At 41.1% G+C, this 21,549-nt stretch overlaps 1 protein-coding gene across 1 annotated transcript in view; it reads right to left on the bottom strand.

Annotated features, from left to right (window-relative positions):
• Positions 1 to 21,549, bottom strand: part of LOC126108624 (something about silencing protein 10) — a 155,766-nt gene that overhangs the window by 55,186 nt on the left and 79,031 nt on the right. The window contains exon 6 of the mRNA XM_049913937.1: positions 393 to 510. Within this exon, the coding sequence (XP_049769894.1) occupies positions 393 to 510 (118 nt within the window). The remainder of the gene's footprint in view (positions 1 to 392; positions 511 to 21,549) is intronic.

Here is a 21,549-nt window from a genome sequence, read left to right as displayed (position 1 = left end):
CATGTGCAACGTGTTTCTATCTTTCATACTTTCTCTGTAATAAACAAATGAAATATGTTCTTTTTTTTTAATCACCTTGCACTACTTCCAAGGTCTCATTCCTTAATATAAAGCATATCGCACTGAAAATGGACTTTAAATGATCTGTGTGTTCTTAATGTAACAAAGGTGTATTATCACAATCCAAGAAAATGTCATGAATTTTCCACTAATAATTCCTTCACTAAAGCTATTTCAATAAAACATCTCATTCCTGTAGCAACTATGTAAGCTACCACCAGTAGGATGTGTGCAAGCACAGAATTATCAGCTTAAAGTGCTAAAAACGATATATTTTATCTGAGAACAGCTGCAGCTACATTTTAGATAGTTGCTTGCAATTATTCCCTTACTTGAGTACAAGATGATACACGGTGCTGACAAATTTGGCAGCGGGGCAGTCTGGAATTTTCTGTGCCTTGATAAGAGCCATCACTGGCTCTAACTCATCTTTCAGGACAGCCATTTTCTCTGTAACAAAAGACCACCATGCTCGCGCATAAATTATTTATTATATTTCTCAAGCAAAATGTATTGGGGTGGAGAAAAACATCGAAGTGCATTAAATTGTATTGTTATTTGGGTTTTTTATTGTTTTTTTCCTGTGTTGACAATTAAACTGTTCAATTTAAATTATTATGATTACTTTATTGTAAACAGTAAAACATTTTTGCAACCTCTCTATTAATGGAGAAGACTGAGAAATTCTTCTTCGAGCAGACAAGCAGAAGTACTGCACATGTTGTTGAACTATGAATCGATCATTTAGAAAGTCCTGATACATAACTCTATAAGAAATGAAAGGAACAAGCCCTAGAACACACCCACTGTCTTGCTCATATGTTAAATCTAAGATTCATGGGAAGGAGACTAATTGGTGAATAAGAAGAAAGTGCAGAAAACTGGCTCACAGAAATGCCTCCACAGTAATTTGCAAATGTTACGTGTTTAAGATTGCTTATTCTCCTGTCACTATGTTTTCTGATGCAATTGTGGCACAGTTCCATCCAAACAAATGTTGGAAGATAATGTGACTGAAAACAGCAAAAATTACCAACAGGATTTGCTACTTTTGTGAAAAGCCTCATTTCTTGCCCTGCCAGGACTGTATCCATTTTGAGTTACCTTTTGCACCTACAGGCTTGTTTGACCAAAATCAAAATATAATTTAAAGGAAACATTGAAAAATTAGTAATTATCTATACATTTCTGCATGCTTCCAAAAACGACTAAATTGTAATTCACAATCATTATGATTCTACATCAAGTTACAGTCTATTAAGTGTAAATTTTATTTGACCATGTTTCTTATGTCACAATAGAGTTAAAATTAATAAAATGAATTCTTCTGATAGTGAATAGTTGACTTCAATAAATATGGTGGGTCTTTTTAATAGGGATAGGGGGATAGGGGGATAGGGGGGAGGGAGGGGGGGGGGGGGAAGCAGGTTAAATTACAACAACCCCGCAATGTACTGATTCCAAGTGTGAGTTTCATGTATGACGGGACTTCAACTCTGTAATCAACAGTCAGAATTTTCTTCTAATCATTCAGTTCCTCGATGACAGAAATTCGCTCGTTGGTCACGGAGTTGTTCGAGAACCGCTATGTGATTGTCCTGATCATTGAAAAATGTGAGATTGTTGTGAATAAGTTCCTCAGTTGCCTAGATATTGTTGTCCACAGTCACTGTTGACAGCCTTCCTTCCCAATTGGCATCACTCGTGTCTGTGCTGTCTCACCAAATTGTTTGCACCATTCTGCCAGAGTCTAACATGATAGTCGCAATGCTCCAGCTTGTTTTGTTACCCACTGTGACAGCAGCATGCCAAGAGGTAAGCAAGCTACATTTCTCAATATGGTATCGGATGAGTGCTAATAGTATGGTTTATATTGATTTGTATGTTAACTTTTACAACAGGGAGCATATGTAGTGCGAGAAAAATTGTCTTTCTTTAGTTTCCCGAGGGCCCTGGGAGGCATGAAACAGTAGGTTACAGAACAATTTATTTACAACTCTCTTGTAGGATACAAATATTTACTGAAGAATGCCATTTTCTTTTAAGAACAAAACATTTCTAGCAAACACCTGATGAACTGACCTTTTGCAGGAAGACACCACACACCTACCCGACAACGCAAAGTTTTGTTTGCTACACTTCCAGCCGTATCATTGACTGTGGAAACTGGGAAATTTGTATGGAATGTAATACCAACACTATTTAATGTACAAAATAAGCCACCACACCTGCAGAGGAAGGGAGAACCATACAAACATGATAATAAAATGTCAAAATCAATAATACTGTTTCCCAACACAGAGTAAATTGTTCCTAAATTGGAGCAAAAAACTGCAAGAATCTTCAACACGTCTGCTTCTGAAGCAAAAGTACATTTACAAAAGTAATTGTGTATTTGAAAGTTTAGTGAAGCGTAATGAAGGACGAATGATTTGACTACACACAAAATTTTTACATGTCAACAAAAGTGCCTGTCATAGTAGCAACAGAATATATAATTCTCACGCGTGAAATACGTATTCATTTTCTGTTGCTTTCAGCGGAGTAAGCTCCAATTGTGCACATATTTGAAAGTATTTTGTCCTGAATAAGTCGTAGCTTATGTCATGCAATCAATGAGATTTGGCTTGTTTCACTTTCATTTCACTATAATTTACATCTCTTGGTAATTCACTAACACATGGAATGCAAAAATATAATAACTATTTCATCAATTAAGTAGAAAAATAATATAACACACATTATCCTTATGACGCATGTGACTGACTGCTTTCTTACAGTTTGGAGTGCTAGAGCCACTCCAGCTCTCAAATGATAACAACATTCTCAGCAGAGACTGTCACGACTGTCTGAGTTAGACTGTGATTCCATTATGGCTGAACACTGGCAACTCTCAAAGGTATCAGTCGTGTGTATGAGCTGTGTTTCCTTGTCTGAGAGTGTTGGTGTGTGTCTTGTTTGCTGAAAGAGGCTTTGGCCAAAAGATATAATGTGTAATTGTCTTTTCATTGCGTCTGTCTGCAACTCAACATCTTATCTTTACAGTGAATAGCAGCAATCTATCCTTTCCACCCTTTTCTTAATATTAGTGATAAAAATGAGATCGACAGGAAGTGCAAAATGGCTAAGCGGGGATGGCTAGAGGACAAATGTAAGGATGTAGAGGGTTATCTCACTAGGTGTAAGATAGATACTGTTTACAGGAAAATTAAAGAGACCTTTGGAGAAAAGAGAACCACTTGTATGAACATCAAGAGCTCAGATGGAAACCCAGTTCTAAGCAAAGAAGGGAGTATATAGAGGGTCTATACAAGGGCGATGTACTTGAGGACAATGTTATGGAAATGGAAGAGGATGTAGATGAAGATGAAATGGGGGGTACAATACTGCGTGAAGAGTTTGACAGAGCACTGAAAGACCTGAGTCGAAACAAGGCCCCAGGAGTAGACAACATTCCATTAGAACTACTGATGGCCTTGGGAGAGCCCGTCCTGACAAAACTCTACCATCTGGTGAGCAAGATGTATGAAACAGGCGAAATACCCTCAGACTTCAAGAAGAATATAATAATTCCAATCCCAAAGAAAGCAGGTGCTGACAGATGTGAAAATTAGTGAATTATCAGTTTAATAAGTCACGGCTGTGAAATACTAACGCGAATTCTTTACAGACCAATGGAAAAACTAGTGGAAGCCGACCTCGGAGAAGATCAGTTTGGATTCCATAGAAATGTTGGAACACGTGAGGCAATACTGACCCTACGACCTATCTTAGAAGCTAGATTAAGAAAAGGCAAACCTACATTTCTAGCATTTGTAGACTTAGAGAAAGCTTTTGACAATGTTGACTGGAATACTCTCTTTCAAATTCTGATGGTGGCAGGGGTAAAATACAGGGAGCGAAAGGCTATTTACAATTTGTACAGAAACCAGATGGCAGTTATAAGAGTCGAGGGACATGAAAGGGAAGCAGTGGTTGGGAAGGGAGTGAGACAGGGTTGTAGACTCTCCCCGATGTTATTCAATCTGTATATTGAGCAAGCAGTGAAGGAAACAAAAGAAAAATTCGGAGTAGGTATTAAAATCCATGGACAAGAAATAAAAACTTTGAGGTTCGCCGATGACATTGTAATTCTGTCAGAGACAGCAAACGACCTGGAAGAGCAGCTGAATGGAATGAATAGTGTCTTGAAAGGAGGATATAAGATTAACATCAACAAAAGCAAAATGAGGATAATGGAATGTAGTCGAATAAAGTCGGGTGATGCTGAGGGAATTAGATTAGGAAATGAGACACTTAAAGTAGTAAAGGAGTTTTGCTATTTGGGGAGCAAAATAACTGATGATGGTTGAAATAGAGAGGATATAAAATGTAGACTGGCAATGGCAAGGAAAGTGTTTCTGAAGAAGAGAAATTTGTTAACATCGAGTATAGATTTAAGTGTCAGGAAGTCATTTCTGAAAGTATTTGTATGGAGTGTAGCCATGTATGGAAGTGAAACATGGATGATAAATAGTTTGGACAAGAAGAGAATAGAAGCTTTCAAAATGTGGTGCTACAGAAGAATGCTGAAGATTAGATGGGTAGATCACATAACTAATGAGGAAGTATTGAATAGGATTGGGGAGAAGAGGAATTTGTGGCACAACTTGACCAGAAGAAGGGATCGGTTGGTAGGACATGTTCTGAGGCATCAAGGGATCACCAATTTAGTATTGGAGGGCAGCGTGGAGGGTAAAAGTCATAGAGGGAGACCAAGAGATGAATACACTAAGCAGATTCAGAAGGATGTAGGTTGCAGTAGGTACTGGGAGATGAAGAAGCTTGCACAGGATAGAGTAGCATGGAGAGCTGCGTCAAACCAGTCTCAGGACTGAAGACCACAACAACAACAACAACAACAACAACAGTGATAATCCAGGTTACATATTTTCTATTCTTAATTTTGTTTACATATTTGGAGTGATGTACTGATGTCCATACATGTTTTTGCATTTCATTAATACAGAAGACTGATATATATTATTTGTGTGCACACATTCGGAAAGATTTTAACGTACTGTCAATGATGAAATAATAGCACATAAACCTCGAACTGTATATGGTATAGGCAATGCATGACATTATTGTACAGCATGGTCAGAAACAGATTACAAAGCTTGTAAAGGTGTGCAGTATATGTTGTGCTGAAAAATACACACATCAAAATAGTTTTGCATCACCTCGGTTTCGAGAGTTCCGGAATCTATACAGAAAATTGGAATAGAGATCAACATCATTTCTGCCCTTTTTATTGCTCATGAAAACCACATATTGCATGTTGTAGCACCATACAGCGAGATCTTCAGAAGTGGTGGTCCAGATTGCTGTACGCACTGGTACCCAGTAGCACGTCCTCTTGCACTGATGCATGCCTATATTCATCGTGGCATACTATCCACAAGTTCATCAAGGCACTGTTGGTCCTGATTGTCTCACTCCTCAATGGCCATTTGGCATAGATCCCTCAAAGCAGTTTGTGGGTCACATTGTCCTTAAACAGCCCTTTTCAATCTATCCCACACATGTTCATTAGGGTTCATGTCTGGAGAACATGCTGGCCGCTCTAGTCGAGCAATATCGTTATCCTGAAGGAAGTCATTCACAAGACGTGCACGACTGGGGTGTGAATTGTCGTCCACAAAGACGAACGCTTTGCCAATATGCTGCCGATATGGTTGCACTATCGGTCAGAGGATGGCATTCACGTATCGTTCAGCCAATACAGTGCCTTCCGTGACCACCAGCGGCGGAGGTCGGCCCCACACAATGCCACCAAAAAACAGCAGGGAACCTCCATCTTGCTGCACTCGCTAGACGGTGTGTCTAAGGCATTCAGCCTGACCGGGGTTGCCTCCAAACAAATCTCCGACGATTGTCAGGTTGAAGGCATATGCGCCACTAGTCGTGAAGAGAACGTGATGCCAATCCTGAGTGGTCCATTAGGCATGTTGTTGGGCCCATCTGTACCACGCTGCACGGTGTTGTGGTTGCAAAGATGGACCTCACCACGGGCATGCACGGTTGTTTACATCTTTGGGCAGGTTTAGTGACATATCTGAACTGTCAAAGGGACTGTGTCTGTGATACAATATCTACAGTCAATGTCTATCTTCAAGAGTTCTGGGAACTGGGGTTATGCAAAACTTTTTTTGATGTGTGTATTTGTTAAGAAAAAAATCAATACATTGCACCATTTCCAAGAGAATTAGCAGTCACTTTAGCCAATCAGGCCACTGCATGTGCAAATTATAGTAGCCTGCCAGAAACAGTGTCATCAAACATATTCTTTATTTGGTTTGCTAAAACCAAACAAAAGAGCAATACAAACATTGGACATGCAACAGTAGTAATGATCAAACCCGAGCCAAAGCCTGAGCAGTCTCGTGAGCTATCGTGTAGACCGCAAGAGCAATTGATACTAATTACATCTGGTGAGACACTCGAATCTCCGTGCGCATTGGCCTGGTTGACTAACTTCAACACTGATTAACTCAGAAACGGAACAACATATCAACCTCACAACATCCTGACAAGCTTTTCAGACCTTCTGACCACTATCTGCAAAAAATGGCATTGGCTGACTCATAGTGGCATCCACTTGCAGTCGAGTCGGCCTCTGGAATACAATTTAACTTATCTAAATTGCAGTATTTTGAGTAAAAGCTTCTTTTTTACAATGGCAACATGTTGTGGAGCATTTGGTTGCACTGACAGGTACAGGTAATGAAGTAATATTTAGTTGCACAGGTAAAGTTTTAAAAACACAAAAAATTCGTAAACACATTTTTTTTTTATGAAGTCAGTGAATTTTTAGCCTGAAGCTATGGAGTGACACCATCACCAAGCAGATGCGAATGAAACTGATGAAGTATGAGGGAGTGTTAAGACCCTTGCCTTGAAAAGTGAGAATTTGAACCCCAACCGCTATACAAAGCTACGCAGCAAACATATTTCAAAATAATTACAGAGCAATTTCCACAAGTTAAAAGCTAGGATGTGTGTTGGTTCTCAGATGTAAAACAGTATGAATGACTATGATTTTGAGATGACAAATGTTAATATCTACTCTCTAATATTTCACTACTATAGTTTTCTGTGCAACCAACATTTTCTAATGTCTTAGGCTTCTTATCTTGACATTGTTTTGATGTGTGTACTAGATACAGAAAAATCATAAAATAAATATTTATTTTGTGTAAAAACTGGCCATTATGGATAGAAATGGATGTCACATCTTATAAAAGTGTAATAAAACGTTTACACATATTGTTGAGGAATCATCAGAAAACCAAATGCTTCCCGCAAAACTGATATTTCCTTCTGCTCCTCTGGAAGCAGTGAGCTAAATTCCCCACAGTGCAATAAAAATAGGAATTAACTGAAGAACTGTAATTACGTTGTTTCTAAAAAGAAAGAACTGTGAATACAATGTTTCAAGCTGTTGTTATTTTGCTTGACCAAATGTAAAAATAACAAATCTCCTATTAATATTGGGAGTTTTTGAATTTAGGTCAACTGTGCTACTACATGTGTAATGCAAATACAAACCGTTCAACTGTTAAAATCAGGGCTCCATTACAGCTAAAAATCTGAGAAATTGTAACAGTCGGCTCCAATTCATGCAACTTAGATGTTTAAAACCAACATTAACACAGTACAGACAGGGACATGCACAGTCTATGTGTATATCTACACTCCTGGAAATGGAAAAAAGAACACATTGACACCGGTGTGTCAGACCCACCATACTTGCTCCGGACACTGCGAGAGGGCTGTACAAGAAATGATCACACGCACGGCACAGCAGACACACCAGGAACCGCGGTGTTGGCCGTCGAATGGCGCTAGCTGCGCAGCATTTGTGCACCGCCGCCGTCAGTGTCAGCCAGTTTGCCGTGGCATACGGAGCTCCATCGCAGTCTTTAACACTGGTAGCATGCCGCGACAGCGTGGACGTGAACCGTATGTGCAGTTGACGGACTTTGAGCGAGGGCGTATAGTGGGCATGCAGGAGGCCGGGTGGACGTACCGCCGAATTGCTCAACACGTGGGGCGTGAGGTCTCCACAGTACATCGATGTTGTCGCCAGTGGTCGGCGGAAGGTACACGTGCCCGTCGACCTGGGACCGGACCGCAGCGACGCACGGATGCACGCCAAGACCGTAGGATCCTACGCAGTGCCGTAGGGGACCGCACCGCCACTTCCCAGCAAATTAGGGACACTGTTGCTCCTGGGGTATCGGCGAGGACCATTCGCAACCGTCTCCATGAAGCTGGGCCACGGTCCCGCACACCGTTAGGCCGTCTTCTGCTCATGCCCCAACATCGTGCAGCCCGCCTCCAGTGGTGTCGCGACAGGTGTGAATGGAGGGACGAATGGAGACGTGTCGTCTTCAGCGATGAGAGTCGCTTCTGCCTTGGTGCCAATGATGGTCGTATGCATGTTTGGCGCCGTGCAGGTGAGCGCCACAATCAGCACTGCATACGACCGAGGCACACAGGGCCAACACCCGGCATCATGGTGTGGGGAGCGATCTCCTACACTGGCCGTACACCACTGGTGATCGTCGAGGGGACACTGAATAGTGCACGGTACATCCAAACCGTCATCGAACCCATCGTTCTACCATTCCTAGACCGGCAAGGGAACTTGCTGTTCCAACAGGACAATGCACGTCCGCATGTATCCCGTGCCACCCAACATGCTCTAGAAGGTGTAAGTCAACTACCCTGGCCAGCAAGATCTCCAGTTCTGTACCCCATTGAGCATGTTTGGGACTGGATGAAGCGTCGTCTCACGCGGTCTGCACGTCCAGCACGAACGCTGGTCCAACTGAGGTGCCAGGTGGAAATGGCATGGCAAGCCGTTCCACAGGAATACATCCAGCATCTCTACGATCGTCTCCATGGGAGAATAGCAGCCTGCATTGCTGCAAAAGGTGTATATACACTGTACTAGTGCCGACATTGTGCATGCTCTGTTGCCTGTGTCTATGTGCCTGTGGTTCTGTCAGTGTGATCATGTGATGTATCTGACCCCAGGAATGTGTCAATAAAGTTTCCCCTTCCTGGGACAATGAATTCAAGGTGTTCTTATGTCAATTTCCAGGAGTGTATGTTGTAAGGTAGAGTCAATTCAAGACTCCGCTCTCATGTAACTCGGTGTTAATTTGGAGAGTACATATAAAAGCACATGCTGGGACTGCACACTGTCGTTGCTCATTATGTGTCTTTCTGTACTGGAAAGCAGTTCTCGAGTGAAGGCTTCAGTTGACAGAATTTCACAAGACAGCCTTTTTGCAGTGAAAGAAATCAGTGCACACTCAAAAGTAGCTAATTAACGTGTTTTTGGAAGTGATCGACAATCACCAACCACCCCACCAATCACTGACACTCTGCAGATTTTCCCGCATTTTTGCTGCAGTCCTCCAGCTTGGTAAGTATCATTACAGACGACGGCACTGTCCGAAAAATGCCTCACAGAGCTTCCAATGCTCCAGTTATGCTATAGTTTATTTTTTAGCAGTTACATGGAATTTAAACCTTCATTTAATCTCATCTGACTTACATTTATTTTAATTACAACTATAATTAACTGAAAATGTATTATCCACACTGGAATAGAAGGTGTCCAAATCAAGTATGCCAACTGGCCGAAACCTGAAAAATCAGAGAAGTAAGTTGTGTGGTATCGTTTCTTCAGTGATGGTATGTAATATACTTTTGACCTCCGAGTAGTTATTTAGAACGAATAGCTGTCATATTGAACAATGGAAAATCCTGGGTGAATAATATGAAATAGGATAGCTTGCTACTCGGCACACAAAGAAACCGTTGTGTAGCAGACTGGCACATTACACTTACAAGCAGGATAAGCTGTCACAGAAAGTCATTTTTCAAAGCTAGAAAACACACACATATTACATACCATCACTGAAGAAACGATACCACATAACTTACTTCTCTGATTTTTCAGGTTACACGCACGCGGACACACACACACACACACACACACACACACACACACACACACACACACTCTCTCTCTCTCTCTCTCTCTCTCTCTCTCTCTCTCTCTCTACCATCTCCGAGTGCTGTGGCCCGACTTGTACTGTGACATAATTTGCTGCCTTTGCCAGTTGAGCATTTTAAGGATATACATTTCTTTTAAAATATAATTAAGAAGTTTTTTCACATTATGTTTTTATGAAATAACTATAAAATGCTTGTCTCTTTTGATTTAGGTTGAATGGTGGGGATCAGAGCAATACAACCCCATATACTTTGCTGGGGGCAGACGATCACTGTGCCAGTTTAAGTGATGCCTTTAGCAGATAATCAGTGAATGGGAAGATACCATCCTTCCGATCTAATGCTCTGTGACAGTTATTACTGTAACTGTTAAACGAAAAACATGAAGAGCATCCACAAATTTAACTTTTGAAATGTTCAGTCTTCATGTTATATCTCTTAACAAAATATTGTCTGTTTGATAACTTATCGAAGCCTATGTAATGGTGATTACAACAGAAACACTTCTGTCAATTATAATGTTTACTTGTTATGATGAAAGGAAACAAATATTTTATTGGTGGAGTTCGAAAAAATAAAATACATTGTCTGAAAAGTTTATTTGAAAAACAGTTAAAAGAATACTGAGTGAAATGAAATGTTTCACAATAATTAAGAAAAGTGTAGCAGTCAGAGATAATATAGTGCTATAACAGTAATATGGAAAGATCTAATTTATACAAGAATTCCTACTTTTCAAAATTTAGTTAACAGAAAGCCAGTTATGGTTACATAAAAATTACAGACTCAATTTCACTGACACTTAGTAAAAGATAAATTAATCTCTGCTCAACACTGCAGTAATGAATGAGTAAAGAATAAAAACATCTCTGCCTGATGGTGCAGCAACAAAAAACAAACAATACTCTGAGCCTGTTAACTTATGTCGTCATAGAAAGGGCAACAATCAGTATATAAAGAGAGATTATAGGACTACATATCTGCCAACTTTCGAAAACCAAAAATCGAGAGAGTCAGTTTCAGAAATCGGGAAGTATGAATGACCAAGAACTGTGGCTCATTTTCATTATACTCTCGAGACAACTGATGTTAGACCTATGATATCACAAAGATATGTAACGGCCTTAAAATGCACAAGAAAACACTATAACTACCAAAAATGTTCAAGAGAAAGGCAATTACTTACTGGACTGGTGCGTGATGCACAGAAACATGTAATAGAAAACAGTTAACCCTCCATTTATTTCATTTACAGTACTTTGGCCACAAGTTTTCATCACTTCAACTTGTTGTTATGTCCCACCATGGTATTAAGAGCTGTATTAAGACTTCCTGTTCTCTAACAGCTGCTCTGTTTTGAATGTTCAATCCCAGTAATTTTTACATTTTCTCCACTATCGACCCGGACTGCCAAACTTGACTGTTCAGGTAAAAAATAACACTCTTCATCATCAACTCTAAGGATTTGTACTCATTATAAAAACACTGAATAATAACCCACTTCACTTAGGCACAATGACAACACAGAAATACATGTCCAGAGGTTCAGTGCTTTATTGAGCAGAATGTTCTGTCACACAGTTTGCAAATTTCGAGATGGCAGAATTAGAGGAGCAATAAGTCTGCATTAAACTTTGCGTGAAACTAAAGAAAACTTTTACACAGACACGCCAAATGATGCAGGAAGCCTACAGTGATGAGTGCTTAAGCCGTACTCAGCATTACAAATGGTTCACACAGTTTAAAAATGGCCAGACGGAAGTTACAAGATGACCATTCAGGACGTCCTACGACATCTACCGATAATGGTCATGTCAGGAACATCAACAAAATTGTGCTTGCCAATCGAAGACTAACTGTCCGAGAGACTGCAGAACAATGTAACATTTCATTTGGATCATGTTATGAAATCCTGACAAAGGTTCTTCGAATTCATCGTGTTGCCGCCAAGTTCGTCGCACGGCTCATAAGTCAAGACCAGAAAGACCTTCGCCTCGCAATCTGCAAAGAGCCTTTGGATCGCGCAAATAAGAATGAGATGTTCCTTAAGCCCCATATGGTCTCTGCACACATTTTTTTTATTTACAAAGTTGAAAACCTCATTGAAAGAATGAAGATTTACAACAACAAAAGAGATAAAAGAAAATTCACAGATGGCGCTTTGCACAATCCAACAAGAGACGTACCGTGACTGCTTCCAGAGGTGGAAACGGCGTTCGGAACAACGTATCAGTTGTGGAGGAGAGAATTTTAAAATAGACCATGCATGATAAGTAAAAGGTAAGAGTAGAAAAACTTTGTGGACAAAGTTCTGGAATTTTTTAAACAGACGTTATACTTAATGGAGATGAAAATTTAATTGTGATGGGGGACTGGAAATCAATAGTAACAAATGGAAGGGAAGGAAAAATTGTCTGAATATGGACTGGGAGAAAGGAATGAATGAGGAAGCTGCCTGGTAGAATTTGGCAGAGAGTATAATTTAATCATAGCTAACACTTGGTTTGAAGGCTGTATACTTTAAAAGAACCTGGAGACACTAGAAGGTTTCAGATTGATTATACAATGATAAGACAGTTTTTGGAATCAGATTTTAAATTGTAAGACATACATTGAAGATATACAGAGAAGGGCAGCATGAATGGTCACAGAGATAATGAAGAAATTGAAACACGAGCTCTTGAAGATAAACATAAAGTGTCCCGAGAAAGCCTACTAACAAAGTTTCAAGAACTGTCTTTAAATGATGACTAGGAATTACTACAACATATCGCTCACAAAGGGATCGTGAGGACAAGATTAGAATAATCGCAGGATGAGAATAATCACAGCACACACAGAGGCATTCAAACAATCATTCTGCCCTCACTCATATGTGAATGAAATGGGAAGAAACTCTAATAACAGGCACAATGGGACATACCCTCTGCCACACACTTCACGCTGGTTTGCGGAGTGTATATGTGGATGTGTATGAGTGGATGCGAACCCAGGGGCAGATTATTACTTATTACTTATGAACTGCAGATTCAAACTGAAGAAGTTGCAACCTGTTTAAGTTGAAAGAACCAGAGGCTGTTGAGAGCTTCAGAGGGAGAATTAGCGATGATTGACTAGAGCAGGGGAAAGGAATACAGTAGAAGATGAATGGGTAGCTTTGAGAGATGAAATAGTGAAAGCAGCAGAGGACCAAATAGGTAACAAGTCAAGGCGTAGTAGAAATGCTTGGATAACACAGGAGGTACTGAATATAATTGATGGAAGGAGAAAATATAAAAATGCAGCAAATGAAACAAGTGAAACATGAAACAGACAGGAAGTGCAAAATGGCTAAGAAGGAATGGCTAGGGGACAAAGGATTTAGAAACATATTTCACTACTGTCTACAGGAAAATTAAAGAGGCCTCTGAAGAAGAGAGAAGCACTTGTATGAATATCAAGAGCTCAGATGGAAAACCAGTCCTAAGCACAGAAGGGAAAGCTGAAAGGTGGAAGGTGTACATATAGGGCCTATACAAGGGAGATGAACTTGAAGGCAATATTATATAAATGGAAGAGGATGTGGATACAGATGAGATGGGAGATGAGATACTGTGAGAAGAGTTTGACAGAGCACTGAAAGACCTGAGACGAAACAAGGCCCCAGGAGTAGACGACATTATGTCAGAACTACTGATAGCCTTGGGAGAGCCACGCATGACAAAACAATTCATTTTGGGGTGCAAGATGTATGAGACAGGTGAAATACCCTCAGACTTGAAGGATGTAATAGAATGAAATTTTTACTCTGCAGCAGATTGTGCGCTGATATGAAATTCCTGGCAGATCAAAGCTGTGTTCCGGACTGAGACTCAAACTCGGGACCGAGTTTGAGTCTCGGTCCGGCACGCAGTTTTAATCTGCCAGGAAGTTTCAAGGATGTAATAAATCCAATTACAAATAAAGCAGGTGCTAACAGATGTTGAATATTAGTGAACTATCAGTTTAATATGTCATGGTTGCAAAATATTAACATAAATTATTTATAGAAGTTGGGAAAATTAGCAGAAGACCTTGGGGAAGATTAATTTGTATCATGGAGAAATGTAGGACCATGTGAGACAATCCTGAATCTACAACTTCTCATAGAAGATAGGTTAAGGAAAGGCAAACCTATGTTTATAGTATTTGTAGACTTCAGAGTAAGCTTTTCACGTTGTTGACTGGAATACTCTCTTTGAAATTCTGAAGCTAGCAGGGGTACAATACAGGGAGTGCAAGCCTACTTTCAATCTGTATGGATTCCAGATGGCAGTTATAAGAGTCAAGCGGTGTAAGAGGAAAGCACTGATTGGGAATGTTATTCAATCTGTACATTGAGTAAGCTGTAAAGAAAAATTTGGAGGAACAATTTTAAGTTTGGGGAGAAGTATTAAGAACTTTGAGGTTAGGTTTGCCCATGACAGAATATGATGTACTGAATCACCAAAACTGGTAGCTACATAATAAGTAACATTGAAAGCGCAGCTGCAGATGTTCCATTTTACGACTTACGACTTAAGTGTCTCGAAAGTCTACATCGTGGTCAGCAGCAGTCACAGTGGTGCTTATATGCTGCTGCTAGGTCGTCAACACATCAGTTTTGCGTGGCCAATGAGATGATTTTTTGACATAAGTAATGTGAAATGAGAACTGAGGCAATGTATTTCTAGTGCCAAAATTGAAACCATTGGCTTATTAACTGTTTTTTGGCGTAAGAGTGAGTTTTGAAAGAAATATTTTGTGTTTATGGCAGTGAGTGCTATAAAATGGACTGATTTAAGTGATTTAATGCTGCACAGTGACATTGTCCACTGTCCCTTGGAATCATTGGAGGGACACAAAAATGTATCAAATGTGGTGTTGAAAAAACTCTTGAAGAGAGAAAGGTTTGTATGATGGAGTTTTTTAATTCAATAATGGGAGGAGGTAGGTGGATTAATGTTTATTATTAATAATCACACATTCAATACAGTAATAAACATTGAACCATCCACCTTCTCGCACGATTTAATTAAAAGACATTGATCCACCCACCTCCCACGATTTAATTAAAAACAGTGATCTACATACCTTCTCCCGCAATTTCAAAAAATTGATCCATTTAGTGTGCTCACGCAAATCGATTTCGTAGCAACACAAAGCAGAGAAATATTTCTCTGCATTTTAGAATATATCATGGGTTCTGATGCTGTCCTTGGTGTGCAGATACTAACACAGTTTAAATAGCTGCAACTCAAACAAGGAGTAAACACATTTATAATCCTCACGTACAGCAATGTTTAGCCCTTTCTTCTGAATGTATCACATCAAAACACTTAGTCTGCCTGCCGCTCTCTCACTGGCTGTCTAACACAAACAGCTCACACACCTCACAGCAAGTGCTGGTAATATTTCTGCACGAAACTTGTAACTACGTCACTGGCCCTATTATAGACTTTTACCCACAGTTCCTGTTACATGTGGCCCTGCCTTTGACACAGTGGAAGACACTGGGACTGGATGGGAGTAGGAGGCGTGTGGCAGTGGGAGACAGTACGGGACAAGTTGTGCATCTAGGTTTGTCGTAGGGATATGACCGCAGGGGAAAATGTCACGAGCAGTGGTGGAACAGGGACAGGCAAGAACACTGTGTAGCCTGTGTGGGCCACAAAATAGTAAACGTGTATTAAACGACAATTCATTAACTATAATTTGATGCTGCGCTAGTGTCAGTGAATGTGACAATGCGTAACCAAAGTGACGCAATGAGCAGTGGCGTGAGGCGAGGCGGTGTGTGTGTGTGTGTGTGTGTGTGTGTGTGTGTGTGTGTGTGCGCGCGCCTGTGTGTGTGTGTGTGTGTGTGTGTGTGTGTGTGTGTGTGTAGGATAAGCTGAACTTCATTCCGAAAATGTGATCGGTACATATCAGTAACCGTCATGTCAGCTGTCTTCTGTTAACTACTGCCAGCAATCTCAGCTACAGTATAACTAAGATAAGTTGTGTTTCATTCCGAAGTTGTAACATCTAAATCTACATCTACATAAATACTCCACAAGCCACCGTACAGTGCATGGCGGATGGTACCTGTGCCACTACTTGTCATTTGTTTTTCTGTTTCACTCGCAAATAGAGTGAGGGAAAAACGACCGTATCTTCGTGCTACTTGTGCGCAATGTATGTCGGCAGCAGTAAAACTGTTCAGCAAATGCCAGTTCTCTAAATTTTCTCAATAGTGTTTCTCAAAAAGAATGTCACCTTCCCTACAGCGATTCCCATTTGAGTTCCCAAAGCATCTCCATAACACTTACATGTTCGGTGAAACCGAGTTAATCGGTGGATGTTTTTACAGCCAACACGATTCTATTGTGACAGTTCTAGAGTCATTCAAAGAAAGTCTACAATCAGTAGCGCGTAAATACCCAGATTGTTCAATACTGGTAACAAATCTAGAAGCCCACCTCTGAACTGTTTTGATGTCTTCCTTCAATCTGACATGGTACAGACCCCAAACACTCGAGCAGTACTCGAGAATAGGTATTACCAGTGTACTAAATGCGGTCTCCTTTACAGGTCAACCACCCTTTCCTAAAATTCTCCCAATAAACTGAAGCTGACCATCTGTCATCCGTAACACAGTTCTCACATGCTGGTTCCACCTCATATCACTTTGCAACGTTACGCCCAGGTATTTAAATGACTTGACTGTGTCAAGCAGAACAGTAGTAATACTGTATCTGCACATTATCAATTTGATCTTCCTACTCATCTGCATCAACTTACATTTCTCTACATTTAGTGCTAGCAGCCATTGATCACACCAAGAGAAAATTTTGTGTAAGTCATCTTGTATCTTCCTACAGTTACTCAACTTTGACACCTTACCGTACACCACGGCATCATCGGCAAACAATGATAGATTGATGTCTATCCTGTCAGTCAAATGATTTATGTATATACAGGGTGAAAAGTATTTAAACTGACAAACTCTGAGAGGTTGTAGGGGACATCAAAACAAATATTTTTCCCTAATGTTATTTTTTTCCTATGAGTAGTATTTCAACCAGTAGAGGAAGATTTATCTGGCGGCAAATTCATTAAACCAACAAACACTTTTCCATTTTTTTATGACCAAGAGACAACACATTAACACAACCCAATTTCAATTACAGTAGATTTTCAAAAATGCCTCCATTGACACGTAAACAAAGATTACACCGTCGGATCATGTTCTGTCTGACACGGGCAAAAACCGCAGAAGTATCCTGAATTGTTCCTGCTGCTGTTACTATACAGGCAACCAGATCCTATTCTGATGCAACAGGAGTTGCGTAAACATGGTTGCGCATCTCTCCCCACACAAAAAACTCCAGAGGGGACATATCTGGGGATCGAGCAGGCCACGGTACAGGACCACCTCTGCCAATCCACTTTTCTGGGGACCATCGCTCCAGGAATCGACGCACACGACGACTGAAATGTGCCGGCGCCCCGTCATGTTGGAACCACATGAGTTGTCTTGTAGGGAGCGGGACGTCTTCCAGCAATTCTGGCAATACTCTGGCGAGAAAATTGTAACAGTGCCTGCCATTTAATGGCCTAGGTAGCAGATATGGCCCAATTAAACAGTCTCCAACAATACCGACCCACACATTAATGAAGAGGAGGCGGAGGAGGAGATTACTGTTTAACGTCCCGTCGACAATGAGGTCATTAGAGACGGAGCAGAAGCTTGGATTAGAGAAGGATGGGGAAGGAAATCGGCCGTGCCCTTTCAAAAGAACCATTCCGGCATTTGCCTGAAGTGATCTAGGGAAATCACGGAAAACCTAAATCAGGATGGCCGGACGCGGGATTGAATCGTCGTCCTCCCGAATGCGAGTCCAGTATGCTAACCACTGCGCCACCTCACTCGGTACATTAACGAAGAACCGCACTTGATGAGCGCTAGTAACTGTGGCATGTGGGTTGTCCTCACTCCAAACTTGCAAAGTGTGCATGCTGAAAACTCCCTGACACCCGAACGTTGCTTCATCAGTAAACAACACAGAGGATGGAAATGTAGCATACATTTCACACTGTTCCAGGTACCACTGCGATAACTGTGCTCTGGGTGGAGAATGAACTGGTTCCAGGTTGTGGACAGTCTGTAAGTGAAATGGATGTAAAAATTGCTCTCGAAGGAATTTTCTTACATTTGTCCTCACGATACGTACAATTGCATGAGTGCTGATTGAAGGATCCCGCTCCACATGCTGCAAGACAGCTTCTTCAAATTGCAGCGTTCTTACCATGAGACGGCATCCCTGTCCAGGTAATCTGCAAAATGACCCGGTCTCACACAGCTGCTGGTACACAGCATCAGTGGTCGTACGATGCGGGATACGGCGATTAGGATATTGTTGTCGATAAACCCGCTGTGCAGCTCGTCTGTTGTGGTGCGCTACGTAGTACGCACCAACCATATCAGTGTACTCACTCCAGGTGTATCGCTCCATTAGCAAACAGAGACAAAGCACTACTACACTGGTGGACAGCAGTTGCCTACAACTGAAGAACGTAATTCGTCCTCTAACAACTGAAGATCGTAATACGGCCTCTAACAACTGAAGAGCGTAATATGGCCTCTACTGGTTTAAATAATCCTCATAGGAAAAAATTACATTGGGGAAAAATATTTGTTTTGATGTCCCAGAGTTTGTCGTTTTAAATACTTTTCACCCTGCAGAGAGCAACAGCACTCTTACCACTCTTCCCTGAGGCACTCCTGATGATACCCTTGTCTCTGACGAGCACTCACCGTCAAGGACAATATATTGGGTTCTGTTATTTAGTAAGTCTTGGGACCACTCATATGCCTATGAACCTATTCCGTATGCTCGTACCTTCGCTACCAGCTTGCAACAGGGCACCGTGTCAAATGCTTTCCGGACAGCTACAAATGTGGAATCTGCCTGTTGCCCTTCATCCACAGTTCTCAGTATACCGTGCAAGAAAGAGGCAAGCTGAGTTTTGCAAGAGCAATGCTTTCTAAAACCGTGCCGATTCGTGCACGTCTCAAGAAAGTCAATTATATTCAAACTGAGAATATGTTCAAGCATTCTGCAGCAAACAGAAATTAAGGATATTGGTCTGTAGCTTTGCAGGTCCATTCTTTTACCTTCCTTATACAGGGTGAGTCGCGTAAGACTTAACACTCCCATTATTCCAGAGCGATTGCACGTATCGGCAAACTATACTTTTTTTTAGCATCATCAGAACACTCTGGAAAAGATGCGTATAGTGATATAACGCATGTTGCTATTGTGATTCAAACTTCGCTTAAAAGAGGCTGGGAAATATTGTACGACTGAAGGTCGAGGTGGTCGGAAGTGGCTGCAGACCGTAAACACGCCTCGCAAGACCCGCAGGCCGAGTTGCCGTGCTCTATGCAGCATGCACGGCCTAGGCTACATAGGTAAATCCTCATCCGCCCTCTTTTAAGCAAAGTTTGAATCACAATAGCAACACGCATTACATCACTATACGCGTCTTTTCCAGAGCGTTCGAATGATGGTAAAAAAAGTATAGCATCCCATTTAAAAAACATGTACTTGCCTCATTATCTCGGTCAATATAAACGTTGTGATTATTGTGCACGTACCAATGTACGTGCCCCACAGTCCGCTACGATTCACCGAAAACCACATGCCGATACGTGCAATCGCCCCCGGAATAAAGGGAGTGTTACGTCTTACGCGACTCACCCTGTATATTGGAGGCACCTGCGCTTTTTAGAGTCACTTGAGACCTCACGCTGAGCAAGAGATTCACGACAGATGCAAGCTAGGTAAGGGGCCAATGCCGTAGAGCACTCTTTGTGAAATCAAACTGGGATTCCATCCGGACCTAGTAATTTATTTGCTTTCAAATCTTTCAGTTGTTTATGCTTATTACTATGTACTCCATATGGGAGTTCTGTCCAATGGTCAAATGACAGTATGTTTGTACAATTCTCCTGTGTGTACAATTTCTCGAACGTGAAATTTAAAACTTCAGCTTTCATTTTGCTATCTTCAACTGCCACACCAGACAGGTCAACAATGGACTGAATGTAAACCTTAGACCGCTTAGCAATTTTACGTACAACCAGAATTTTCTCAGGTTCCCCGTCAGATCTTTTGCTAATGTATGACAGTGATAGTTGTTGCATACTTCACGCATAGATCTTTTCGCAGACACACGAATCTCTACTAACCTTCACTAGTTGTCATTTATGCATTCCCTTCTGAACCGAGAGTGCAACAGCCTCAGCTTCCTCAGCATTCACCAAATTTCGTTTCTAAACCACAGTGGGTCTTTCCCATCCTTTATTCACTTACTAGGCATATAACTCTCCAGACCACGATTTACAATCTGCTTAAACTTTGGCCATAATTCCTCTACATCCATCTTACTGGAACTAAGTGACACCAATTCACTGTCTAAGTGAGATGTTAATAACAACTTAACTACTCTATCTAGCAGAAACACTTTCCTAGCCTTCTTGCCTTATTAAATAAGTTTCGTAATCACAGTTGCTATAATGACGTCACGATCACTAATCCCCGTTTCTATACTGACATTCTCAATAAGATCCGGCCTATTTGTAGCCACAGGGTGTAAGATATTTTCACTGTGTGTGGGCTGCCGAGCTATCTGCTGAAGAGTTTTCAGAAAACGTGTTCGAAAGTATTTCCCATGAATCTCTGTCTGTACTCCCCACATTGAATCCACAGACACATATACTACACTCGGCAGGTTAAAGTCGCCTCCAACCAGTATTGCGTGATCTGGATATTTATGCACTACTGATCATATACTGTTTGAATGAGTCTAGAACTGTCACAGCAGAATCATGTGGCCAGTAAAAACGTCTGACGATTAGCTCGGTTTCACTACATCTGTTATGTGCGACCATTTAACTTCACTGTCACACTCAACTTCGATCTCAATTGAGACAATATTTTTGTCAAATGCAATGAACACTCCCACTCCTATGGCCACTAATCTGTCCTTCCAACATAAGTTCCAGAATTCCCTAAATATCTCAGAGCTTTCCACTTCAGATTTCAGCCAACTCTCGGTCTCAAGAATAATTTGAGTGCGAGGACTTTCCTGAAGGGCAGTAAATTCGGGAACTTCACTACAGATGCTTAAACAGTTTACTGATAAAATTCTGACAGTCAAAGTGTCTTTATTCTGAACGTCGTTTGACTTCCCTTGCTGCATATGGACTGGCAAATGTTCATTAAAACACCTCAGACTACTGCCTAGCCTAAAAAACCCTCATGTACATTCCACAAATACTTTGCTGCCCGAGTAGCTGTTTCCTTTGTGTAGTGCATACCTGGCCTGTCAAGAGGAGCCCTACAAATCCCCACATGATGTTGTTGTTGT

This window comes from Schistocerca cancellata, chromosome 11 (assembly GCF_023864275.1).
Source record: "Schistocerca cancellata isolate TAMUIC-IGC-003103 chromosome 11, iqSchCanc2.1, whole genome shotgun sequence".
Classification (NCBI taxonomy): Eukaryota; Metazoa; Arthropoda; class Insecta; order Orthoptera; family Acrididae; genus Schistocerca; species Schistocerca cancellata.
Note: the sequence above shows the minus strand (reverse complement) of the source record. Positions and strands in the feature narration are given on the sequence as shown.